The 24,048-nt window shown below is 45.2% G+C and overlaps 1 protein-coding gene across 3 annotated transcripts; it reads left to right on the top strand.

Moving 5' to 3' along the window:
* The first annotated feature begins 2,895 nt into the window (after positions 1–2,895).
* LOC138769106 (E3 SUMO-protein ligase ZBED1-like) lies at positions 2,896–22,888 on the top strand. Of its 3 annotated transcripts, none has more exons than XM_069947330.1 (6): positions 2,896–3,069; positions 13,462–13,531; positions 14,989–15,251; positions 16,392–16,456; positions 17,691–17,848; positions 19,281–22,888. In XM_069947330.1, the coding sequence occupies exons 1-6, from the start codon at positions 3,052–3,054 to the stop codon at positions 21,326–21,328; spliced, it is 2,622 nt and encodes an 873-aa protein (XP_069803431.1). In that variant the 5' UTR covers positions 2,896–3,051; the 3' UTR covers positions 21,329–22,888. The 3 variants fall into 3 exon arrangements, with proteins under 3 accessions (XP_069803431.1, XP_069803432.1, XP_069803433.1); XM_069947331.1 differs by lacking the exon at positions 2,896–3,069 and adding an exon at positions 5,631–6,100; XM_069947332.1 differs by lacking the exon at positions 2,896–3,069 and adding an exon at positions 10,656–10,732.
* Positions 22,889–24,048: the final 1,160 nt, after the last annotated feature.

Consider the following 24,048-nt stretch of genomic DNA (forward strand, 5'->3'; position numbering starts at 1 on the left):
ATATGGCCTATGAGGTGGCAACACATCAACAGCCTTCTCATCAAATACATCTGAGAAATCAGAAATAAACTCCGGGATCTCCCCCTCCTTGGGGAAGACATCTGCGGCATTCAGTGAAATACAATGAGGAGAGCACTCAGATCCCCATTTTACCAATTCACGAGTGGACCAATCAAAAACAGGATTATGTTTACTCAACCAAGGTAAACCCAGAATAACATCAGTAGATAAATTGTCCATGATTAAAAAGTCAAGCATTTCTTGGTGAATCGACCCAACCTGCACCTTCATAGACGGAGTGACATAGCAGACTCTACCCCGGGCCAAAGGGGTAGAATCTGCACCAGTGATGGTTAACGGATTATTGAGCAAAAGCGGACATGCCTCTAAACGTGACCAAAAACCGGAGCTAATGAAATTGGCGGAGGCCCCAGAATCCACATGAGCAAAACCCGAGACCAATTTGTCCCCCAAACAAAGTGAGATAGGTACCAATAATTTGTTTTTATGTTCAAGGGATACCTGTGCGCCTGAATGACCCCCTCGATGGTCACTCAGGCGCTGGAGTCTTTCAGCTGGCTGGTCAGGTCTAGCAGGACAGGACCTCACACGATGACCGAGTTTACCACAGTATAGGCAGAGGTTGTGTTGCAGGCGGAAGGCTGGTCGGGTCTTGGCATCTGAGGCTCCAAGCTGCATGGGTTCTTCTTGTGACAGAGGAACAAAAGGAGGAGGCTGAGAAACAGAGTCAATGACAGGAAGAGAACTAGAAGACTCAGAAGTTCCGTTTTCCCTATGTCTGTCTCTGAGTCGCCTGTCAACCCTAATCGCCAAAGTCATTGTTTCTTTTAAGGTGTCGGGGGTAGGGTATACCACTAATAGGTCTTTAAGCTGGTCCGTCAACCCCATCCGGAACTGGCACCGCAGTGCGGGGTCATTCCAGCCAGATGACACACACCACTGTCTGAATTCCACACAGTACTCCTCCACCGGTCTCTTTCCCTGTTTCATGGAAGTCAGTTGGCGTTCAGCTTCAGCTACTAAGTCTGGATCGTCATACAGGAGTCCTAGGGCAGCAAAAAATTGATCCAAGGAGGTCAACTGATGCAAGAGGGACATAATAATGCCCACCCTTTGGTCCTCATCTCCAGAGGAGCGGGGGCACAAACGAAAAAAACAACTTGCACCCCTCTCTAAATGTTCGGAAATGCTTCCTGTCTCCCTTAAACTTTTTAGGGAGCTGCACAGGAGGTTCCGGAAATAAAGGGGTGGTCATGGTCACCTGTCAGGGTGCAGTCTCTTGTTCCTGGATGCGCTCAGCAAGGTTCTGAACCAGCGTGTTCAGACCTTGCATCTGGTTCACCAGAGTCTTCATGGCGTCCATAATGCTAGGTTACCCCAACAAATTTTTTGGGCTGACTATTCTGTTATGGTTAGTATGGCAAAGGCAGTCTGACAAGACACGGACAGTGAGCCCTGAGCTGACCCCACCCACTGACCCTGCCTAATTGCCACGGACGGCCCTAAACGGCCCGGACAACCACAGAGTCGGTCCCTACACTGAATAGGTGCGACACACAGAGCACGGACAGACAAACAAAACCCAATAAGAGGTGTCAGACAAACCAGGTCAGCAACAGTCGGGCGGCAAAGTACAAAAACAGCAAACAGGAGAATAGTCGAGGTCAGATGCAGAAGGTCCAGAATACAGAGATCAGAGTAACTAAACAGGGAGCTGAGCAGGTGAGTGAACTCTAATAGTCAGCAGGGAAGAGAGAAACTTGCTGCTTTTTATCTAGGATCAGAGACTAATGGTGGTTTTACACGGAGCGAATTCGCCCAATCGCACGATTAACGATTTTGAATGAACAATTTTTTTTCTCTAACGATCGGCGTTTACACGGAACGATAGATCGTACGGAATATTCGTTTTGCGATCGCTTAAGCCTATCTCAGACATAGGGGAAATCGTTGAAAGAATGTTTACACTGAACAATCTGCGAATTTTTTGCGAACGATCAACGACGATTTGAGAACTTGTTGAAAGATCAAAATGAACGATTTTTCACTCGTCGCTTGATCGTTCGCTGCGTTTACACGTACGATTATCGTTCCAATTCGACCGTTATTGGGCAAATTCGAACGATACATCGTTCCGTGTAAAACCACCATAAGTCCAGCAGATGATTGGACCAGCCCTGATCCCAGCAGCAAGTTCAGCTGAGAAGATCGAGCAGAGCAGTAACCCCTGCACTGCCAGGAGTCTGCCAGGAAAAGCGGGTGTGGCTGGCAAATACAACACAATTCAGACAGAGTAAAAAAAGAAAAACACAGACAAGCTCAGCGCTTCCTCGACCGCCCAGCATGGACCGAGGAGCGCAAAGTCATATTCCTATTTTCCTTGCTAGAACCTCCAAAATACATCAAGGGTAGAGGAGAGTAACGTAGTCAAGCTCAAGGTCCTCTGGCACATGCAAGGTGGCCGTGATCGAGGTAGTGTGCCTTTCTTTTAGGGATCATTCTTTATGACATTATCTAGTGACCTCACAGCTCCTGGTTGCCATGGTGACTACAGGTGCCCAGAGGGATCTGACTTATTAAACCTTAAATGACTAGTAATTCATTTTACTATAGAGGTTATTAAATACACCTGTGACCAAGCAGCTTATGGTTCGGGCAGTAAGAACACTGAATATAAAGCTTAGAGATGAGATACAGATGAGACCAGCCCTGTAACCAGCACATAGCTCACAACTTTTTGGACAACTAAATAGGGATACATATGGTCACTACACTACAGTGACACAACCTGCACACGTCCTACAACTGTCAGTGACTGCACAGCATGCAGCGTCTGTGGTTGTCATGGTGATGCTGCCACAACAAACATGGCCACTTGTGCTGTTAGCACTGCCCTTATATGAGATGGTGAAAGCATGAAGGCTAGATAGATATTATAACAACAGAGAAGCAAAACCCTTTTAGGATTCTGGGATAGCTGAGTGCCAGCAGGTTGAAGAGTTGTTTATCGGCCCGTCTGTGTGTCATGTGATGAGTCAGGCTCCTAATGTAAGTCTAAGGCACAGATTGGGGAGCAGCGTGGTCCTCTTCCCGCTCGTTCTCACGATTGGCACGAGTCTACTCAGACATGGAGTGATCAAAACTTTTGACATGTCAAAATGTTTTTAAAACAACAGTGACACAAGTCAAAATACGAGACTTGAGAAAGACTCTGTTATAGAGTTGAAACGTTGTATATTTTTGTTAGGCCCCTCTGTGCCCCAATATAGTAGTTAAAGGGAACCAATCACCCAGAAAATCAATGTAAAGACAAGGATATGTGCTGATAGATCACCCAGCACACTTCCCAAATATGCCCCTGTAACCTCTGTGCCCCCCTCAATTAGACAGTAATCTTACTTTGTTCAGGTCACGCGCTGTATGTAAATTTGTGCTAAGTAGTCCTGGTGGGCGTATGTAGTCCTGGTGGGCGTATGTAGTCACGGTCCGGGGGCGTATCTAGTCACGGTCCGGGGGCGTATGTAGTCACGGTCCGGGGCTGTAATCACGCCCAGAGGGGCGTGATTCGGAGGCTTGCGGTCCAGTGACGTCATCCGGCGGCTTGCGTTCCGCGTCGCGGCCGCGCTGACGTGTTCGGGAACCCGCGCATACGTCAGCGTCGTCTCCCGCCGTACTGCGCATGCGCGGGTTCCCGAACACGTCAGCGCGGCCGCGACGCGGAACGCAAGCCGCCGGATGACGTCACTGGACCGCAAGCCTCCGAATCACGCCCCTCTGGGCGTGATTACAGCCCCGGACCGTGACTACATACGCCCCCGGACCGTGACTAGATACGCCCCCGGACCGTGACTACATACGCCCACCAGGACTACATACGCCCACCAGGACTACTTAGCAAAAATTTACATACAGCGCGTGACCTGAACAAAGTAAGATTACTGTCTAATTGAGGGGGGCACAGAGGTTACAGGGGCATATTTGGGAAGTGTGCTGGGTGATCTATCAGCACATATCCTTGTCTTTACATTGATTTTCTGGGTGATTGGTTCCCTTTAAGTCCCTTTGTGGCCTAATATAGCAGTCAGGATTCCTCTGTGCCACTATAGAGTAGTTACAGTAGGTTCCATTTGTGCCCCCATTTAGTAGTTAGGTCTCATATTTGCATCCATAGGCATTTTCTGTGTCCCTATATAGTATAAGGCCCCCCTGTGCCCCCACATTGCAGTTAGGCCCACTCTGCATTTATATAGTAATTAGGCCCCCAGTAGGTAATATCCTCTCTGTAGCTACACCCCCCCCCCCTTGATACACAATATCCCACATGTAGGCATCCCCCATGTAGGTAGTCCCCCTACACTTGCAATTCACAAGTGGCCACAACTATGACCCTGTGGTTGCAAAATATTTATCCAAGATGGATTCCATGCAATTGTTGGGTCGCATGCAGAGGGCCAGCCATAGCCATAGAGACTTTTGCTATGCAGAACATTAGTACTTGTCAGGCTGTCAGGACATGCTGGGAGTTGTAGTTTTGTTATAGTTAGACAGCCATAAGGTAGAGACTGTTGCTATGCAGAGCATTAGTACTTGTCAGGCTGTCAGGACATGCTGGGAGTTGTAGTTTTGTTATAGTTAGAGAGCTGCAAGTTAGAGACTGTTGCTATGCAGAACATTAGTACTTGTCAGGCTGTCAGGACATGCTGGGAATTGTAGTTTTATTATAGTTAAAGAGCAGCAGGCTAGAGACTGTTGCTATGCAGAACATTTGTATTTATCAGGCTGTCAGGGCATGCTGGGAGTTGTAGTTTTGTTAGAGTTAGAGACATAGGTTAGATACTGTTGCTATGCGGAACATTTGTACTTAGGCTGTCAGGGCATGCTGGGAGTTGTAGTTTTGTTATAGTTAGAGACATAGGTTAGAGACTGTTGCTATGGGGGACATTTGTACTTATCAGGCTGTCAGGGCATGCTGGGAGTTGTAGTTTTGAAGCAGTGTGGCCACTTTCTCTTCTGTTAAGTGCTGAAACGCTTGGTTATTTGCTCCTGGGAAAGCTAAAGCTTTGGCTGTCCAGGCATGATGGGAGCTGTAGTTGTTCAACAGCTGGAAAGCCATGGTTCCCTACCCCTGTTTTGGAGTGTTAGTATATGGACTGAATGCGCCTATAGGGGCTGTGGTGGCAGCCATGTTTGTTGTCACCTAGCTTTCCTACATATCATCACTATTTAACAGATGACTTATTGATATCAGAGGAATAAACTTTATTGTATACTTTGTCATTAGCACATAATCCAGCGTGCAGTGTCCCCTCAGCACACACAATGGCTGCTGGCTAATCCCTCCATGCAGGACAATGGCTGCACCTTCCCCCCTCACACTGAGCCAGCAGCCACTGTCTGTCCGAGACGCCTGACTGGCTATCTAATTACTATGTAGCCGCTGCCCTGCCATTGGTCAGTCAGGACATCAGTCAGCTCGTAAGGGCGGGGCTTAAACAAAGTTCCGCCTCTGATTGGATGACCCAAGTCATTTATACTAGTCCATCCTCATTGTGCCCTTCTTAGCGACCATTGCCTAGCGACACTGTCCATCAATATCCCCGAGAAGTAGGCGTTACCAACTGGCGGAGAGCGCTATGCGCTGATTGGTTAGAAACCTATCCATCAAAGTATTAGGAGGCGGAAACCAAGACAGCGGCGCACACCGATTGGCTCCTCATACTGTCCTTCACCATGTGATTACCAATCGATATGTCCAATCGGTAAAGGCCGCGGGGGCGGGGCTTGGACCCGCGGTATCAGATTCACAGTACAGCAAAGGAAAATCGAAATATCACAGGAATTATACGTATTTGGATTGCGAATAAACGCTCACATGCTCGGGAGTCGCTTGGTGATCGGCGCTCATATCGCTTCGAGCTAGCCGATACTTGCCGATTTTATACCGATACCTCAGGAAAACGAGGGGGGTGAGGTGACCGAAGCCTGCCGGTCTGACCTTCAGTGCTGCCGGACAACACGGTCGGCCCCGGATCGAAGGAACAATCGGAACGAACATCACCGATTATCACCGATATTAGAGGTGAGGCGGGGCGGGGGGGTCAGGTGTGGCGGCAAGCCAGGGGAATCGCGATGATTTCGCAACTAATCGATATATCGCAATGGAAGTGTGACGGGAAGCAGCTGTCACGGCGCATGTCAGGTCCAGAGGTGTGACTCATCATCAGTGCTGGGAGTATACTGCGGTACTGCAGCAACACAGGCCGGCCCGGCACTCTGCATAGTGTATATACACCAGCCCGGCACTCTGCATAATGTATATATATATACCAGCCCGGCACTCTGCATAATGTATATATATACCAGCCCGGCACTCTGCATAATGTATATATATACCAGCCCGGCACTCTGCATAATGTATATATATACCAGCCCGGCACTCTGCATAATGTATATATATATATATATATATATATATATATATATACCAGCCCGGCACTCTGCATAATATATATATATATATATATATATATATATACCAGCCCGACACTGCATAATGTATATACACCAGCCCGGCACTCTGCATAATGTATATACACCAGCCCGGCACTCTGCATAATGTATATACACCAGCCCGGCACTCTGCATAATGTGTACACACCAGCCCGGCACTCTGCATAATGTATATATATATATATATATATATATATATATATATATATACCAGCCCGGCACTCTGCATAATGTATACACTCCAGCCCGGCACTCTGCATAATGTATACACTCCAGCCCGGCACTCTGCATAATGTATATACTCCAGCCCGGCACTCTGCATAATGCATATACCAGCCCGGCACTCTGCATAATGTATATATATATACCAGCCCGGCACTCTGCATAATGTATATATATACCAGCCCGGCACTCTGCATAATGTATATATATACCAGCCCGGCACTCTGCATAATATATATATACCAGCCCGGCACTCTGCATAATATATATATATATATATATATATATATATATATATATATACCTGCCCGGCACTCTGCATAATGTATACACTCCAGCCCGGCACTCTGCATAATGTATATACATCAGCCCGGCACTCTGCATAATGTATATATATATATATATACCAGCCCGGCATTCTGCATAATGTATATATACCAGCCCGGCACTCTGCATAATGTATATACACCAGCCAGGCACTCTGCATAATGTATATATATATATATATATATATATATATATATATACCAGCCCGGCACTCTGCATAATGTATACACTCCAGCCCGGCACTATGCATAATGTATATACCAGCCTGGCACTCTACATAATGTATATATTTATATACCAGCCCGGCACTCTGCATAATGTATACACACCAGCCCGGCACTCTGCATAATGTATATACCAGCCCGGCACTCTGCATAATGTATATACCAGCCCGGCACTCTGCATAATGTATATATATACCAGCCCGGCACTCTGCATAATGTATATATTCCAGCCCGGCACTCTGCATAATGTATACACACCAGCCCGGCACTCTGCATAATGTATATACACCAGCCCGGCACTCTGCATTATATATATACACCAGCCCGGCACTCTGCATAATATATATATATATATATATATATATATATATATATATACACCAGCCCGGCACTCTGCATAATATATACTCTGCATAATGTGTATATATATATATATATATATATATATATATATATATACACCAGCCCGGCACTCTGCATAATGTATATATACCAGCCCGGCACTCTGCATAATATATACACACACACCAGCCTGACTCTCTGCATAATATATATGCTGCATAATGTATATACACACACCAGCCATCACTCTGCATAATATATATACCAGCACTACACTCTGCATAATATATTCTCTGCACTATATATATATATATATATATATATATATATATATATATATATATACCAGCACTACACTCTGCATAATATATATACCAGAACTGCACTCTGTCATATATATATATATATATATATATATATACACATAGCTGTACCTTGGTTTAAGAGTAACTTGGATTAAGAGCGTTTTGGTTTAAGAGCTCAGTTTTTCAAAATTGTGACTTGGTGTAAGAGCATTGCTTTGGCTTAAAGTGACTGTACCACCAGGCCCAGGCTGAAGCACTGGAGGCGGCCTGACCCACCCCCAGTGGGAAGAAACCCCAGCCCCTCCATGACGTGACTCCATTAGAATCAATGGAACCCTATCATAGAGGGGCGGGGGTTTCCTCCCACTATGGGTGGGTCGGGCCGCCTCCAGTGCTTCAGCCTGGGCCTGGTGGTACAGTCACTTTAAGAGCTCCCTGTACTGGGCGGGTGGAGGAGGGGCATGGTCTTCTTAGGTTCCTATTCCACGGCCCGATGCTCGTTAAGCAAGGGCTGCAGGGACATCGTTACCGATTGCAGCATCATACATTACCTGTCCGGGCTTCTTCTCCGCACTGTCTTCCCGGGTCCCGCGCGCTCTATCTTCAGAATGGCCGGTCAGCTGACAGGCCACACTCAGCCAATCACAGGCCGTGGTGGTCCCAGCCTGTGATTGGCTGAGCGCTCCGTCAGCTGACCGGCCATTCAGAAGATAGAGCGCGCGGGACCCGGGGAGGAAGACAGCACGGAGAAGAAGCCCGGACAGGTAATGTATGATGATGCTGCTATCAAATCGTCGGTCGCCCGCCGTGCACCGCTATTCCACCGTAGCGATGCACGGTGGGGGAACGATGATTTTAGCTCTGGCCCTAAATGAACGATCAGCCAATGACACAATCATCGGCTGATCGTTCTCTCTATTTCACCGAACGATAATCGTCCAAATGGGTCTGATCCGGCCGATTATCGTTACTGTAGAATAGGGCCCTTAGAGTGGTCTACAGCCCTGTACTCTGACCCAGGAAGTCTCCCTCACCTTCCAAATCATAGCAGATCCACGTCAGGCTGGGGTTCACATATGCTCACAGCCCTTGTGTTTCCCATCCTTTCCATTCCTGCTATTATGTGCCTGCTATACACACCTCTGCTATACTGTGCCTGCACTGATTCTCACTTCCTGATTGGTCCATGCTCCTCCTTCCCCCATTGCTGTCATGTGATCACTCAGACCTCTGTTGTACTACGCTACTTCATTATCTGCGGCTCCATCCTGTATCTATAAACTGCTGCTGTATTATCAGGGTTATGCAGTTACTATACATTATACTCCACAGGCTGATTGCTATACTGTACAGTGACTTATAATATCACAGATTCTGCTGTTTCTAAATATTTGTTTCATTTGTTTTACCTGTTATTCAGAATTAAAAATGTTCTCTGGGGTGTGGGACCAATTGTCTGCATTTCAGTGATTTATTATAAGAAAATGTGCTTTAGTTTAAGAGTGATTTGGATCACAGTCCCGGAACAAATTATGCTCGTAATCCAAGGCACCACTATATATATATATACCCGTAGTGCTCTCTGCATAGTATATGTATACACTCTGCATAATATCTATATCTCAGCACTGCACTCTGTATATGTATACACCAGCCCTGCACTCTGCATTATATACACCAGCCCTGTACTCTGCATAATGTATATATAATCTGCATAATATATATACCAGCCATGCACTCTGCAGTTTGCATAATATATATATACACCAGCCCCGCACTTAGCATAACATAATTACTTACATACTGTCAGATCTGGAGAGTATTGTGGTGCTAAACCAGTGTGTGTGTGTGTGTGTGTGTGTGTGTGTGGAGGGGGGGTGTCACTGGACCTGATTCTAATATCAGATGTTGATAAGTTTAATCTAGAAGCGTTCTGCCTCCTCTGGGTAGTGTGAAATAAGACTCTGGGCTGCCCCCTAGTGGTCTTCTCTAGGAAGCAGAACACTTGAATCTTATCAAGTCTAAATGAATTGGATGTGGAAAATCCTACTATAGATTAGATTCACTCAACAGTAATAGTCACTTTATACTTGGTGGACATTTTTCTATGGGAGCCAGAGCCAGATCAGACCCCCTCGGGTAAACATACTAAAGGCCCTATTCCACGGAACGATTATCGTCCGTATTCGGCCGATATCGGCCGCTACGGACGAAAATCGTCCCGTGGAATTGAGTGCAACGATCAGCCGACATCGTTCATGTTGGCTGATCGTTGCAGTCGCTTGTTTTTCAACATGTTGAAAAACAAGCGACTGATACAGCAACGATCTTCTGCCGTCGCTCCGTTGAATAGGAGCATCGGCAGCAGACTCTGCTGTATCCTATGTGCTGCCCGGACGATCAGCGATCACCCGGGCAGCTCCCCGCCGCCCCTCCCGCACTCACCCGCTCGCTACTGCCATGTTGCATAGCGGCGGCAGCGAGCGGGGAACTAGGAGCAAACTTAGGATTTGTACAGGTAGAACAGGTGCAGGTGCGAGGGTTGAGTAAACACAGAGTCCAGTTCTTAACCAAGTTGAACAGTTTACCGATAGACTCTTCACTGTCATCAGCTGCTCAGCCATGATTGGCTGAGCATAACTGTGCTCAGCCAATCGTGGCTGAGCAGCTGATGACGCGGCAGAGGGCGTCCGGCACTAGTGACGGTCGGAGCGGTTTGGCCGCCCGCCCGAAGATGACTTCATTGTCGAAAGATGGCGGACGGGGGTTGACACGGATCAGGTGAGTATAAAGCAATACACTTCCGGGTCTAGCGTGGGTGGTGGGACATGGGGAAGGGGGACATTCATTAACATAACATACATTACAAAGTTGTATAACTTTGTAATGTGTGTTATTTAGTGAATAATTGCTTAGCGCCGCACTACCCCTTTAGGGCCCTTCCCCTAGTAATAAGAGCCCGCCTCCTAATAATAAGAGCCCGCCTCCTAGTAATAAGAGCCCGCCTCCTAGTAATAAGAGCCCGCCTCCTAGTAATAAGAGCCCGCCTCCTAGTAATAAGTGCCCTTCTCCTAATAATAAGAGCCCGCCTCCTAGTAATAAGAGCTTGCCTCCTAGTAATAAGAGCCCGCCTCCTACTAATAAGAGTCCGCCTCCTAGTAATAAGACCCCGCCCCCTGGACAGTTGCTGTAGCGGCAGCCAGGATATCACTGTTTTTCTCCTCCATGCAGGTTACATGACTGACACACAAGGAATCATTATTCTCCTCTCCTAGACCTCTCTGTATTGGACTCTCACACAGATTCCCTTTAAGACTTACATGGTGGAACAATCCTGGATGGTGCATACAAATAAAGTTTATTCATGGAGTTCTTATAACTGGGAGTAAGCAGGAATCTTCCCATTAACCGACAACAAACCAGATTTCACAACGATTTAGAAATGTAAATCCAAAGTAATTTATAGGTTGCCGAGCTGTTCGTGATGTCACAATTGAAGCGTACCTGCACCTTCAGGCAACTTTTCAGTTCCTGTGAGGAGTAGCACTGTCTCTGGCTACTATATCACTGGTATACCATAAACATAGTGTCATTTGCCAAGTACTCCTTGAAGACGGCAGGAGAACTGGACTCATTGACTTATTATGGTCCAAGAGAAATTTGGAGAGTTTAAGGGAAACAGTAAAACTTATTTTGGTTTTTTATCCGCTGGAGTTTGTTACATCTGCTAAGGCAATGATGATGGGAAGAATACAAAGCGTGCTCTGTGTGCAGTGTTCTGTATAGACCCGCTAACAACCCTCTAAGCCGTCACTGGCAGAAGGAGCACTGGAATCTGATTGGTTGCCAGCTGAATCATTTTTTGTTAACTTTAGTTGTTTTTTTGTATTTTTGTGCTGCTTATATAGTGCCAGTATATTCCATAGCGCTGTATAGAAATGACTGAACCACCATGCCGCTAACACAGGCTCATGATCGTACTTTAGCCCTATTAAAGGAGTATTCTCATCATCGTTGTTAATACTCACATTTCTTATTGTTTATTGTACCCTCCTGCCATATATGATGCTTATCCCCTTGTATGCTTAAAGGGGTTATCCCTTATCCACAGGAGCACATCCAATCCCGAGAACAGCTCTCCTCTAAATGAATAGAGCTGCAGTCCCCATGTGCAGCCAGCGTTTCATTCATTCATTCTCTATGGGGCTCCCAAGATCAGCAATGTTCAGAACCTCGAAAAGAATGAATGGCGTACTGTTCATTCAGAGGATGTCTGACCTTCGTTCTTATGATTGGTGGGATTCTCCGCCATCAAACCCATTAATCAGCCATTTATCAGATTTTTATATATTCTTGGGAGTTGTGTAAAAAAAAAGAAAAGTGGTAATACTCACCTACCCTGATTCCCTGATGCTGCACCAGTCTCCAGTCCCAACTCTTCTCCACAACTTCCTGGTTCCTATAAGGAACACCTGCTTAGCCATTCACTGACTGAGATGGGCACAGCTACGGGCAGTGTTCAGAACCTCAAAAAGAATGAGTGGCGTATTGGTCACGCATGAGCACTGCCGTACTATTTATTCATTCAGAGGAAATCTGACCTCCATTCTCTTGATTGGTGGGAGTCTCAGCTATCAAACCCCCATTAATCAGATTTTTGATATATTCCTGGGAGTTTTGTAAAAAAAAAAAAATTAGTAATACTCACCTACCCTTACTCACCTACCCTGATCCCCCGCTACTGCACCAGTCTCCAGTCCCAACTCATCTCCACAACTTCCTGGTTCCTATAAGGAGCGCCAACTTAGCCAATCGCTGACTGAGGTGGGCACAGCTACGGGCAGTGATTGGCTGAGTGGGCACTATGGGGGAGATTTATCAAACATGGTGTAAAGTGAAACTGGCGCAGTTGCCCCTAGCAACCAATCAGATTCCACCTTTCATTCCGCACAGACCCTTTGGAAAATGAAAGGTGGAATCTGATTGGTTGTGTCACCAAAACCCAGGAAATTGCGGATTCAAGGTCATTGGCAGCATTGGCATGGCAGCTGTTGGAACCAGGGTGTGTGAGTATTACTACTTCATTACGTTTACACAACCTCCAGGCCTGTGTCTTCATTTTCTTTACCCTCCCCCCAAAACCCCCTTTAATAATGAAGTTACTTTATTTCATTGCAGATGTTAGAAAAGAAGTAGGTTTGCCGACTCGGGCATATCCCATAATAGAACGGTTCCTCTTCAAATATTTCTTTCTATGAACATCTGACACATGGTGTAGTCCTCAGCACGTATCACCACAAAGCCGATCATTAATAAGCCCATTAACACATCACATTTTCAGCATTGGGTGTCGCTTTGTGGCTGCTGCGCATTGAGGGAAACAATAGACAATTGTGTGGCAATCACCAGGCTTGTGATTCTCATCCTCGGTCTGATTGGCGTTTGTCTCACACAATGGCCGCTGTTTCATGCACAGGACTGTATACAGTTGTCTTTTCTTACTTCCTCAGGTGCCTGGACGTCAGCAGACAATGCAGGCCGCGGAGGAGGCCTGTGCCCAGCTGGAGGATGAGTTACTATGTGAGTCCATACTGTTATTTCTCATGTCAATCATAGCAAGAACACTGCCTAAAATGGAACTCTCCTATATGGGTGGCAGTGATCTCTCTCCTCCAAAAGTTTTATAAGCAGCAAAAAAAAAAAAGTTGTACATATAGTTACATAGTCAGTAGGGTGGAAAAAAGACAAGAGTTCATTAAAGTGACACTGTCACCCCCTTTGTGCATTCTGACTTCTCTACACAGGTGTAATGGGTAAATTTAGCAGTTTTCATACCTTATTTTATATCATACGTCATGGTGCTTGTTCCAGCAAAAAGTGATCTTTTATCATCTGTGGATTGTGCTTCACCGTTGCAGCGTCACTTAGCCTCGCCCACAATGCCACTATAGGCCCCCCCTCCTCCGTGAAGTCATTAGCGCATAGGCCCCTACCCTCTGCGGCCATTGGTATGGGCCAACCTAGAGGGGGTGGAGCTTAGACCTTTAGGCTGGCCCATTCCAATGGCTGTCTAAGGGCGGGGCCTTTGACTGGAGTGGGTTTACGGCGCTGTTGTGGGCCACCCAGATAGCCCAATCCACAGATGATAAAAGATCACTTTTACTGGAACAAGCACCATGACGTATGATATAAAATAAGGTATGAAAACTGCTAAATTTACCCTTTACACCTGTGTAGGGAAGTCATAATGCAAAAAGGGGCTGACAGTGTCACTTTAAGTTTAACCTACAGTAACTCCTCTGAGAGGTTAGGTAGGGGCTGTGCTCATATTCACTTATACATCCATATCATACAGTCTATGATTGTACTGTATTCACAAAATCCAGTATACCTAGGTTCAGTCCCAGGAGTCCAGGTAGATAGGGTCTAGTGGTGGTAGTCTCAAACTGCAACGCTGATGTTGTTGCCTCTGTGCATGTGACACGTGATTTTTTATTTATTTTTTTAAATCAACTGATGTCAGAAAGATATACACATTCGTAAATGTAAGTTTAAAAATCTGCAGTCTTCCAGTACTTATCAGCTGCTGTATGTCCTGCAGGAAGTGGTGTATTCTTTCCAGTCTTACACAGTGCTCTCTGCTGCCACCTCTGTCCATGTCAGGAACTGTCCAGAGCAGCAAATCCCCATAGAAAACCTCTCTTGCTCTAGACAATTCCTGACATGGACAGAGGTGGCAGCAGGGAGCACTGTGTCCGACCTGAAAGAATACTCCACTTCCTACAGGACATACAGCAACCGATAAGTACTGGAAGACTTGGGATTTTTAAATAGAAGTCATTTACAAATCTGTATAACTTTGTGACACCAGTTGATTTAAAAGCATTCTTTTTTCCCTCTGGAGTACCCCTTTAAGCATTTGTGCAGTATGAGCCCACCACCAAACAGCTCCTCGTAAGTTTTGTATGCGTCATGACCTCTGTAATGTAATGTAAGCTCAGTTATATAGTTTCTCCCTTTCTTGTCTTTCATTGTAGTTTGTGAAGATTGCCGCTTGTACTTCCGAGACTCCTGTCCACAACACGGAGCGCCAACTTTTATATTGGACACACCAGTTCCGGAAAATGTACCGTCTCGCGCTTTACTTTCTCTACCAGAAGGACTGGTAGTCAAAGAGAGATCTCAAGGAGGCTTTGGTGTATGGTGCACCATTCCCATCATTCCTCGGGGCTGTATCTTTGGCCCATATGAAGGCGACATATTAGCAGATAGGAGCGAATGTACCGTCTACTCCTGGGCGGTATGGCGTCTTCTTATCTCTTTATTACTACATTTTTTTAAGGAATATTCTTTTCTACATCTCACTAATATCATGAATAGTATGGGGGAGGGGTGGTGCAGGGGTCGCACTGTGCTAATATTAGACCAGTGTTACAAAATGCACAAGGCCAGAAAGCCTAAAAGTAGTCAGTGCTGATATATGGAGGGTGGTGATGTCATCAGTCTTATTTGAGGAATAATGATGTCATCACTTGTACTCTACTAATAGTGATGTCATTATTTGAATTCAGAGAACATCCACGTGAACAACAGCTTGTGCTTGAGGTGTGGTGATGTCATCATCCTTAAAGGGGTTGGCCAAGTTCTCACTGCACTTACTGACAGCAACTTCCTGTGTACCTCGGAGCTAAAAACAGACTCCAGGCTGTGCTGTCCTGCTCTGTGGTGATTCTGTCCATAAGATGGTCGACATGGAGGAGCATGTGACCATGCCCCTCCCCCCAGTGTCCACCACTATGCCTATGGAGGACACTGGGGCAGGGCATGGCAACTTGTTCCTCCATGTCGGCCATCTTATGGTCAGACTCACCACAGAGCAGGGCAGCACAGCCTGGAGGAGGGGAGTGTGATATTAGTTATATAAGACACACAGGGAGCTGCTGTCAGTATATACAGTGAGTACACAGGGAACTGCTGTCAGTATATACAGTGAGTACAGTTACTATTACTATACACTATTTTATTATAAAGTGGCCAACCCACCCAATGGGAGACTAGTGACGCCATTGCTCTCTCTTTTAATGACTGGAAAGTAGCCTTTGTATTATAGATAATAGTGACGCTACGCTACATTGTACAAAATACTTTTTGGAAAGTGGTGATAAATATGAAGTATACGTATTGTCTGTGTAGAGTAGTAATATCATTGCCATGAACTGCATATTATATTTTGAGATGAATGATATCATCACCACAGTTTGTAAAGTAGTGATGTCATCACCTCTCTTTGGAGGGTGTTGACATCTATGAAGGGCATACAGGGAGAAGGGTGATATGATATAATATTACCTGCTGTGACTCCATATCTGATATGTAACCAGTCTGGATATCAGAAATCAATAGTTTTCCCTCTAATAGATTATTATTATTGCTCCTGCAGATTAGAGACAATGGCTCCTATTTTTATATTGATGCCAGTGATGACTCCAAAAGCAGCTGGATGAGGTAAGCCCTGATGTAGAGGAGGGAACTACTATCTCCTATTGCAGCATGCTCTGTATTCCCGTGCACATGTTATTGGCTCTGAGGCTTCAGTCACACGTCACTATATTTTCAAAGATAAAAATTCATGATCAGCATTTTTCCTCCGCAATCCGCAAAATATCGTCCGTAATGCATCCATATTGTGCTACTTATCGCTATCCGTAAAAAGGGGATGCCTTAAAATGACGCCACTAGCCGTCCGAACCAGCCAGGGGGAGCTTTATTGGAGATGTCACAGAATACCAGAACACAATTGTGCATAGTTCTGTGGAGTACTAAGGTATTCTCCGCAAAATGCATAGGCTCCCATAGACTTCTATTGGAGTGTCTGTACCACAATAGCGGACCGCATTACAACCTGTCCTACCCTGTTTCCCCGAAAATAAGACCTAGTAGTTTTTGTTTAGAAGCATTCCCGCCGAACAGAACACCAGGGCATGCAGCTGTGATTCTTTTCATCCCGCTGCCATTGTCCTCTACCTTCACCGTCCGTTGCAGAGCAGCTGTACGCAGGACATGAATACCATAACCAGCCGCCAACCCCTGATGTTTCCTTCTGCCAGATGTAGAGCTGCACACAGTCGGCCATTATCCTGTCGCCTGCCACTATACTGTACGCTGTCCCTGCTGTGCTGTACGAGTGTGCTGTGGTGAGCTCCCTCTGTGCCCGGAAGCCGCCATATTGTACTCTCTGTCCCTGTTGTGCATGTGACTTGTCAATTCTTCATGGAAAAATGAGACATCCCCTGCAAGACCTAGCGCATCTTTGGGGGCAAAAAATAATATAAAACATAGTCTTTTGGGGGGGGGGAACACAGTAATTTTTTACATTGCAAATTACAAATCCACAAAAATGGAGGAATTGCACAATAGGAATAAATAGGTTACAAAGTACTCTATATTTGCGGATCCGCAAATACTGAGAACCTATGCGGCCGTGTGAATAAGGCCTTAGATAAACACGACCTAAGATGCTGTCCATCACTACTGCTCTAACGAGAAAAAAACTTTAGTGAATGAGTTGCTCCCCATAAAAGCCAACCCCCAATTTCTAACTATAACTTTAATGCCACATTCTGATTTATTTATTTTATTGTCTTTGTTACACAACTAAACTATTATAATCCCATTTTGTTACCCGCCATCTCTTCTAGAGGACAGTGTGCATAACATTTGCTTCATCCCTTCCTCCTAGGTATGTGGCTTGTGCATCAACAGAGGAGGAACACAACCTGACAGTGTTCCAGTACCGGGGGAAAATTTACTATCGTGCATGTCAGCCTATTCCTTCAGGCTCCGAGCTGCTGGTTTGGATCGGGGAGGAGTACGCTAGGACCCTAGGACTCAAGCTAGGTAAATGTAACCGCATTGTCACTATGATGTTAGGAACACAAGGAGCAGATAGACTTTGAAAGGAAAATCATTAATTGGTGGCTGTTCATGTACTGTAAGTGGACCATTGTACACAGCCCAACACTGAGTGCCCATTGGTGAGATCAGTGCTTGTTTGCAGAACCAACAAGGCCCAATCATTTGTGAGGATGGGCTGCACCAATGAGTGCTGAACCATTCATGCTGCCAATTAACTTCATCATTTACACAGGAAGATGGGCGGCTGACTAACGATGATTTAAATGGCCGCTCAAAAGATGAGATCAACCGACAAATAAGAGATATCCTGATCATTGGCCGATCACTGGTCCTTTTGCACTGGACAGTTATAAGCAGTGAGTGTTCCTGCCAGCCAAAATTTATTAGGCATGTACTAGATCACAGGATCTTACCCTGGACATTTACCTACTGGCAGTAGTGATGAGTAAACTTGCCAAAAGTTCTGGTTCGGCAACATTCGTCTAAACCTAAACGCTCGGGATTGGACTCCTGGCATCTGGAGAAGTTGGGTGCCGCCCTAGGGAGTTCTGGAAAACATGAATATAGTGGTATTCATGTTTTCCAAGACTCCTTAGAGCTGATTCTCCAGCTGCTGTGAGTCAAATACCAAGTGTTCATGTTCAGACTAGGGAGCCATAGGCTGTATCCATGTTTTCTGGCAGCCCTAGGGCTGCATCTCACTTCTCCAGATGCCGGGAGTCAAATGCCGAGCAAATTCGCTCATCATTAACTTGCAGTTCCGTGAGATTAGGCAGCCGGCACTAAACTCCTCCAGAATGAGAATGAATAGGGAAGTGGTCACTCTTAGAGTCTATGGGACTTAAAGAAACATAGTGGATATGCATGATTTTTTATGAATAGAAAGCACATCATGTGTAGCCTGATACTTCAGTTGTGTTACTCTAGTTATCTGCTTCCTTACTTACCTCCTGTAGAGTAACAAGAAGAGAAGGTAAAGTAGCACATGACTGCAGTACTAGACTGCACAGGATTTGTTGTTTGTAGTCTGTTACCATGGAGACACATAAGACCGAATACTAGGTGCCGATCCAAAATGGTGTGGTGTATAAAGTGTAACTATACAGCTGCAGCATCAGGATATGCATCAGACTTCCCAGCAACTCCGGGCCAGCAGAGTTGCTTGAAGTTCCATAGACTTGCATTGCATGAGAGTAGTTGTGCACTCTTTGCTATTCTTCCTGTAGATGGAGCCTGTGACATTCTCGCAACAAGAGGTGAAATCCTCAGAGGTACTATAACACCCCTGCAGTTGATTCTGTATGGATTTGTGTCAGGATACATGGTGGATTTCCTGCCACTTACCCCTAGATGTCCTCAGTCTTCAGTACACAGGTGCACAGATTATACTGACATTGTTCTCCTTTATCCTCAGGTGAGCATTTTAAATATGAGTTTGGTGAGAAGGAACTTCTAATGAAACTTTTCCAAGACCTCCATCTGAAGACTCCCGATTCTTTGCCGAATCACGTATCGCCTCGAAGTCAGTATGTGTGCAATGACATGGTCACTCCCATAATACAGTCACACAAACAGAATTACCCATTAAACAATATGGGCCATTCTTCATCCGGGTTCCAGCTGCTTGAGGGAACACAGAACTTGGTAAGCCTCGGTCGAGCCCAGAGTCGTTATTGGACTTTCTTTGGCTTCCAAGGTGACGCCTATGGTCGAATTATTGATAAAACTAAGATTATTTGCAAACTGTGCGGCGTTAGACTTTCCTACAGCGGCAACACCACTAACCTAAGGCAGCATCTTATCTATAAGCATAGACGGGAGTACAATGAGTTAGTGGGAACGCAGGGAGCAGTCGTGGAGCCGCAAAAGATTGAATCCGGCTCCCCACGGGAGCTGCCATCCAGGGCTGTAGTCACTCCCACTGTTGGGAGAACAACCAAAGCTGTGGCAGATTTTATTGTCCGTGACCTAATGCCGGTCGAAATAATCGAAGGAGAAGGCTTTGTGCAGATGCTGTCCATCCTAGATCCAAATTATAAGTTACCAGCAGCCTCTTATTTGGCGCATACAATCCTTCAAGAGATGCATCTTCAGTCCAAGATGAAGGTGCTGGAACTGGTAAAAAATCTACAAGAGTGTTCTGTCAGTCTTGACCTATGGAAACATAGCGGCTCCTTATCCTACCTCACGCTCACTATCCACTATGTCAATGATGCTTTCGAGTCCAGGAATATGGTGCTGTCCAGTAGGGTTGTCTCAGAAGATCTTTCTGAAGAAAGCCTAAAATTGGTTCTTCAAGATGTTTCCGAAGAATGGGGAATACGCCAGAACACGTTCTACGCAGTGGGGCTCAGCAGTCCTTCTGTTAAAATAGCAGCTTCCAAGGTGGGTTGGAAGTCTCTGCCGTGTGTCGGTCAGGTGCTGAAAAACTGCATTGAGGCTATCCTCCAACACCACACCATACAGACCACATTGGATAGGTTCCGAAGACTGATAGCCACTATTTTCTCATCGGCGGCTCAGAATGAGGAGTTGACTACTCATGGCCCCGTCTTGAAGGTCCATTTAAAAATGTTCCTGCGGGACGGTACCAAGTGGTACAGTATCTACACTTTGTTGCAGAGCATAGTGGACCACTCCAAGTTTTTTAAGGGCCTAATAGAGACTTTGAATGAAGATGGAATATCTCTGCAGCCGGAAGACTGGTCAATACTCCAAGATGTTGTAGACATCCTTAAACCGTTATCGATTGCTACCTCAACCTTTACCAAAGATCAGTTTGCTGGCTTGTCACTGGTGAAGCCAGTCATAACCAGCCTGCTGTATAAGCACTTGGCCCCTAATGAATGGGACTCTGAGTTTTCCAAAAACATCAAAAAGGCCATCCATGAAGAGTTGAGTTTTAGGTATTCCAATTCTGAAGTCAATCAGGTCCTCAACTTGGCTTGTGCCTTGGACCCCCGATTCCGTGGCCTTGATTTCCTTAGCCAACCAGACCGCGTAGAGGCCCTTCACTTGCTGAAGCTTGAGGCTTCCAGTCTGGCAAAGTTTCAAACCACAGAACCAATCTGTGTTACTTCTGAACCTCAGAACTCAAGGCCGCCATCAAAAAAACTCAAACAGGAAAACGGCATTGAATTTCTTCTGGGCGACTTGTGTAATGTAAGAAATTCTTCATCAAGCACAGTAAATCAGCAGGCAGAGCAGGAGATCAGCAGCTTCCAGACAAGCGAGGCTTCTTCCTTATGTCAGGACCCACTGCAATGGTGGAAGATGCACCATACCCAGTACCCTCTATTGGCAAAGACAGCCCGCAAACTGCTGGCTATCCCTGCCACTTCTGTCCCCACAAACTGGTTGTTCACAGATGCCGGCCTGGCTGTTTACCGCAAGCGTTCTGCTCTGACTGCAGAACACGTCGATATGCTAGTCTTTCTCAATGGCAATAGGTCATTACTTTAAACCTCTGCTGGCTGGTCCTTCACGATTGTGCCTCTTCCATCCCGACTATCGTAGCCGCCGCTTACAAGTGGCCCATCATATATCCTCCAGGTCTGATCTAGTGCTTCCACTACTTTCCTAGAAGAGGACAAGCTAAGAACCCTTTGTCTACTCCAGTATCTGTAGCATATGTGCCAGCACATTACTAGGCTGAAAAAGGACTATTTTACTGCTGATTATTATTACTTTTTATGTAGTTTTTTTATGTTAGGGTAGTGCCTATCACACCTGGTCCAGCTCTCCTTCTCTTAAATGTGGCGGAAACCTTGCAGTTTCGGTGCAAAATTTCACATTTAACTTCTATAGGAATATCAACATACCCAATAGAGGTAGCATGTTGCCGTATGTAGTATATATTTCAGATCAATTCAGTATTGTAATAATTGCAGAAAATGGCCTCTTTTTTTTTCTTTTGAGGAACTGTTTCTACGGTCCATGATGGAAGGTATGGGAAGGATATTGGTGCAGTTGGTTTTTATACAAATAACCTGTATACCTCTCCCATTGTTGTACAGCTACAACCTCCGGCTGGCAAGGCATCATGGGTCTTGTAGTTTAGCTGCAGGTTAGGTAACACTATCGGAGAGGCGCCCAGCTCAGGATCCAAGAGCTGCAAGATCCAAGATCGGTCCGACCCCTTTAAAGTATCTCTGTCACTTTTCTTTGACGTGTTCATACCCCCACCTGTTAGATAGAGGTGGAAGAAGCGCTTAGGTGTGATCTTCCTCTTGCTGCAGGAGATTAGGTCCATAGATTTACTATAGAAGGGGAGAGCAGTTTGGCTGAGAGCTTCTCCTAAACTTTATCTGATGATCGATGGGGGTCTGAACACCCCAACCTCAACTGATCAAAACTTTTGATATATCTGTATAATGTGTCAAAAGTTTTTAAAGTGACAGGAACACTTTACATTTTGAAGAATAGAATAGCATGCATACATTTTATAATACACCTATTAGTATTGCTGCATGGGGAATTTTCCTTATTCATCCATAGAGTGAACGTTAGCCTCGTACCAACACACAGTGCCCTCCTTTTGTGTTGGTTTACGCTCTATATAATATCACGCCCAGCCTTTCGTATAGCCAGTATACAGAAAACTTCTATTGATGTTCAATGTACATTTATTTTAATACAAAGTTTTTTGTTTTGTCTTGTTTAAGGGAGAACATTAGCACTTTGGATTCTCCTTGGAAACTGTGAAATTTTTGTAGTGTTTTTTTTTTCCTTTCAGTAAGTTTTTTGCATACAATGATATACACAGAAAGGTGAGAAGGAATTGTATAAAGCAGATTGGCGATGCAGGGCTAGAGCAGGGAATAAACACAGTAACAAGGAGGCCTACTTAAAGGGGTTATCCAGTGTTTTCCTGAAACAGCTCCAGGTTTGTCTCCAGTTTCGTGAGTGAACGGAGCTTAATTGCAAACCGCACCCGAACTGGAGACAAGACTGGAAGAAAATGGCCATGTTTTTCTAACACTATCCTTTCCTATAGAAATGGGGAGAGTTATCGGCCTGTCTTGTAGTAAGGTTCTATCAGTTGCCCATAGCAACCAATCACAGCTCCGCTTTCACTTTACTCTGAGCTGTGATTGGTTGCTATGGGCAACTGATAGAACCTTACTACAAGACAGGCCGACATACGTCCACCCGTCCTGCCTGTTATTCTACAGTATAGATCCTGAGAAAGGCAAAAAATAATAACTTGAAGTCAACTTGTTCAACTTTCTTCCTGACTCCAAATGATAATAAATGAATAATATAATAAATCCCTAGATGAACATCCTGTCTCCAGATTTTAGTAACTATAATCTATAATATTATTACACTCCAGAATGGCCCCTTTTTATTTCTTATTGACACTATGACCACAAAGAGGTCCTTGGTCTCGCTGCTCTTACAGTAAAGAATCCCTATCTATGTTGGTATGGAGACTTTTTTCCTCTAGTTGATGCCCCTTTATTATAGATACAGTCCTGGGTGTAACTAGATCTAGATTATGGGAGACATCTTGATATTGACCCTTGATGTGTATATATATATATATATATATATACAGTGGTGCCTTGGATTATGAGCATAATTGGTTCCAGGACCGTGCTTGTAATCCAAATCCACAACTTATACTAAAGCAAATTTTCCCATAAGAAATCATAGAAATGCAGACAATTGGTTTCACACCCTCAAAATAATGATTTATTATTCTGAATAACATGTAAAACAGATGAAACAAACATTCAGAAACAGCAGAATATGTGATATTATAAGTTACTGTACAGTAATAGAGAGGATGGGAAACACAAGGGCGGACAGAGACTGCAGGGAGCAGGAAGGAATGAGCAGGACAGATGTGGGCACATACATGCAGCGCTCTCTGTCCGGGGAGAGAGGGGTTACAGCTATGGAGAGATTATCTCCACAGTCCTGTCCCCTGATGTAAGCCCCAGCCTGAAGTGGATAATCTATGATTTGGAAGGTGAGGGAGACTTCCTGGGTCAGAGTACAGAGCTGTAGACCCCGCTATGCAGACCATGCCCCTCCTCCACTCCCCCTCCCACCCAGTACATGGAGCTCTTAAACCAAAGCTATGCTATTAAACCAAGTCACAATTTTGAAAAACTGTGAGCTCTTAAACCAACGTACCACTGGGTATATATGTATTTATAGGTTTCCATTGTGTT

The sequence above is a fragment of the Dendropsophus ebraccatus genome, chromosome 12, assembly GCF_027789765.1.
Source record: "Dendropsophus ebraccatus isolate aDenEbr1 chromosome 12, aDenEbr1.pat, whole genome shotgun sequence".
NCBI classification, from domain to species: domain Eukaryota; kingdom Metazoa; phylum Chordata; class Amphibia; order Anura; family Hylidae; genus Dendropsophus; species Dendropsophus ebraccatus.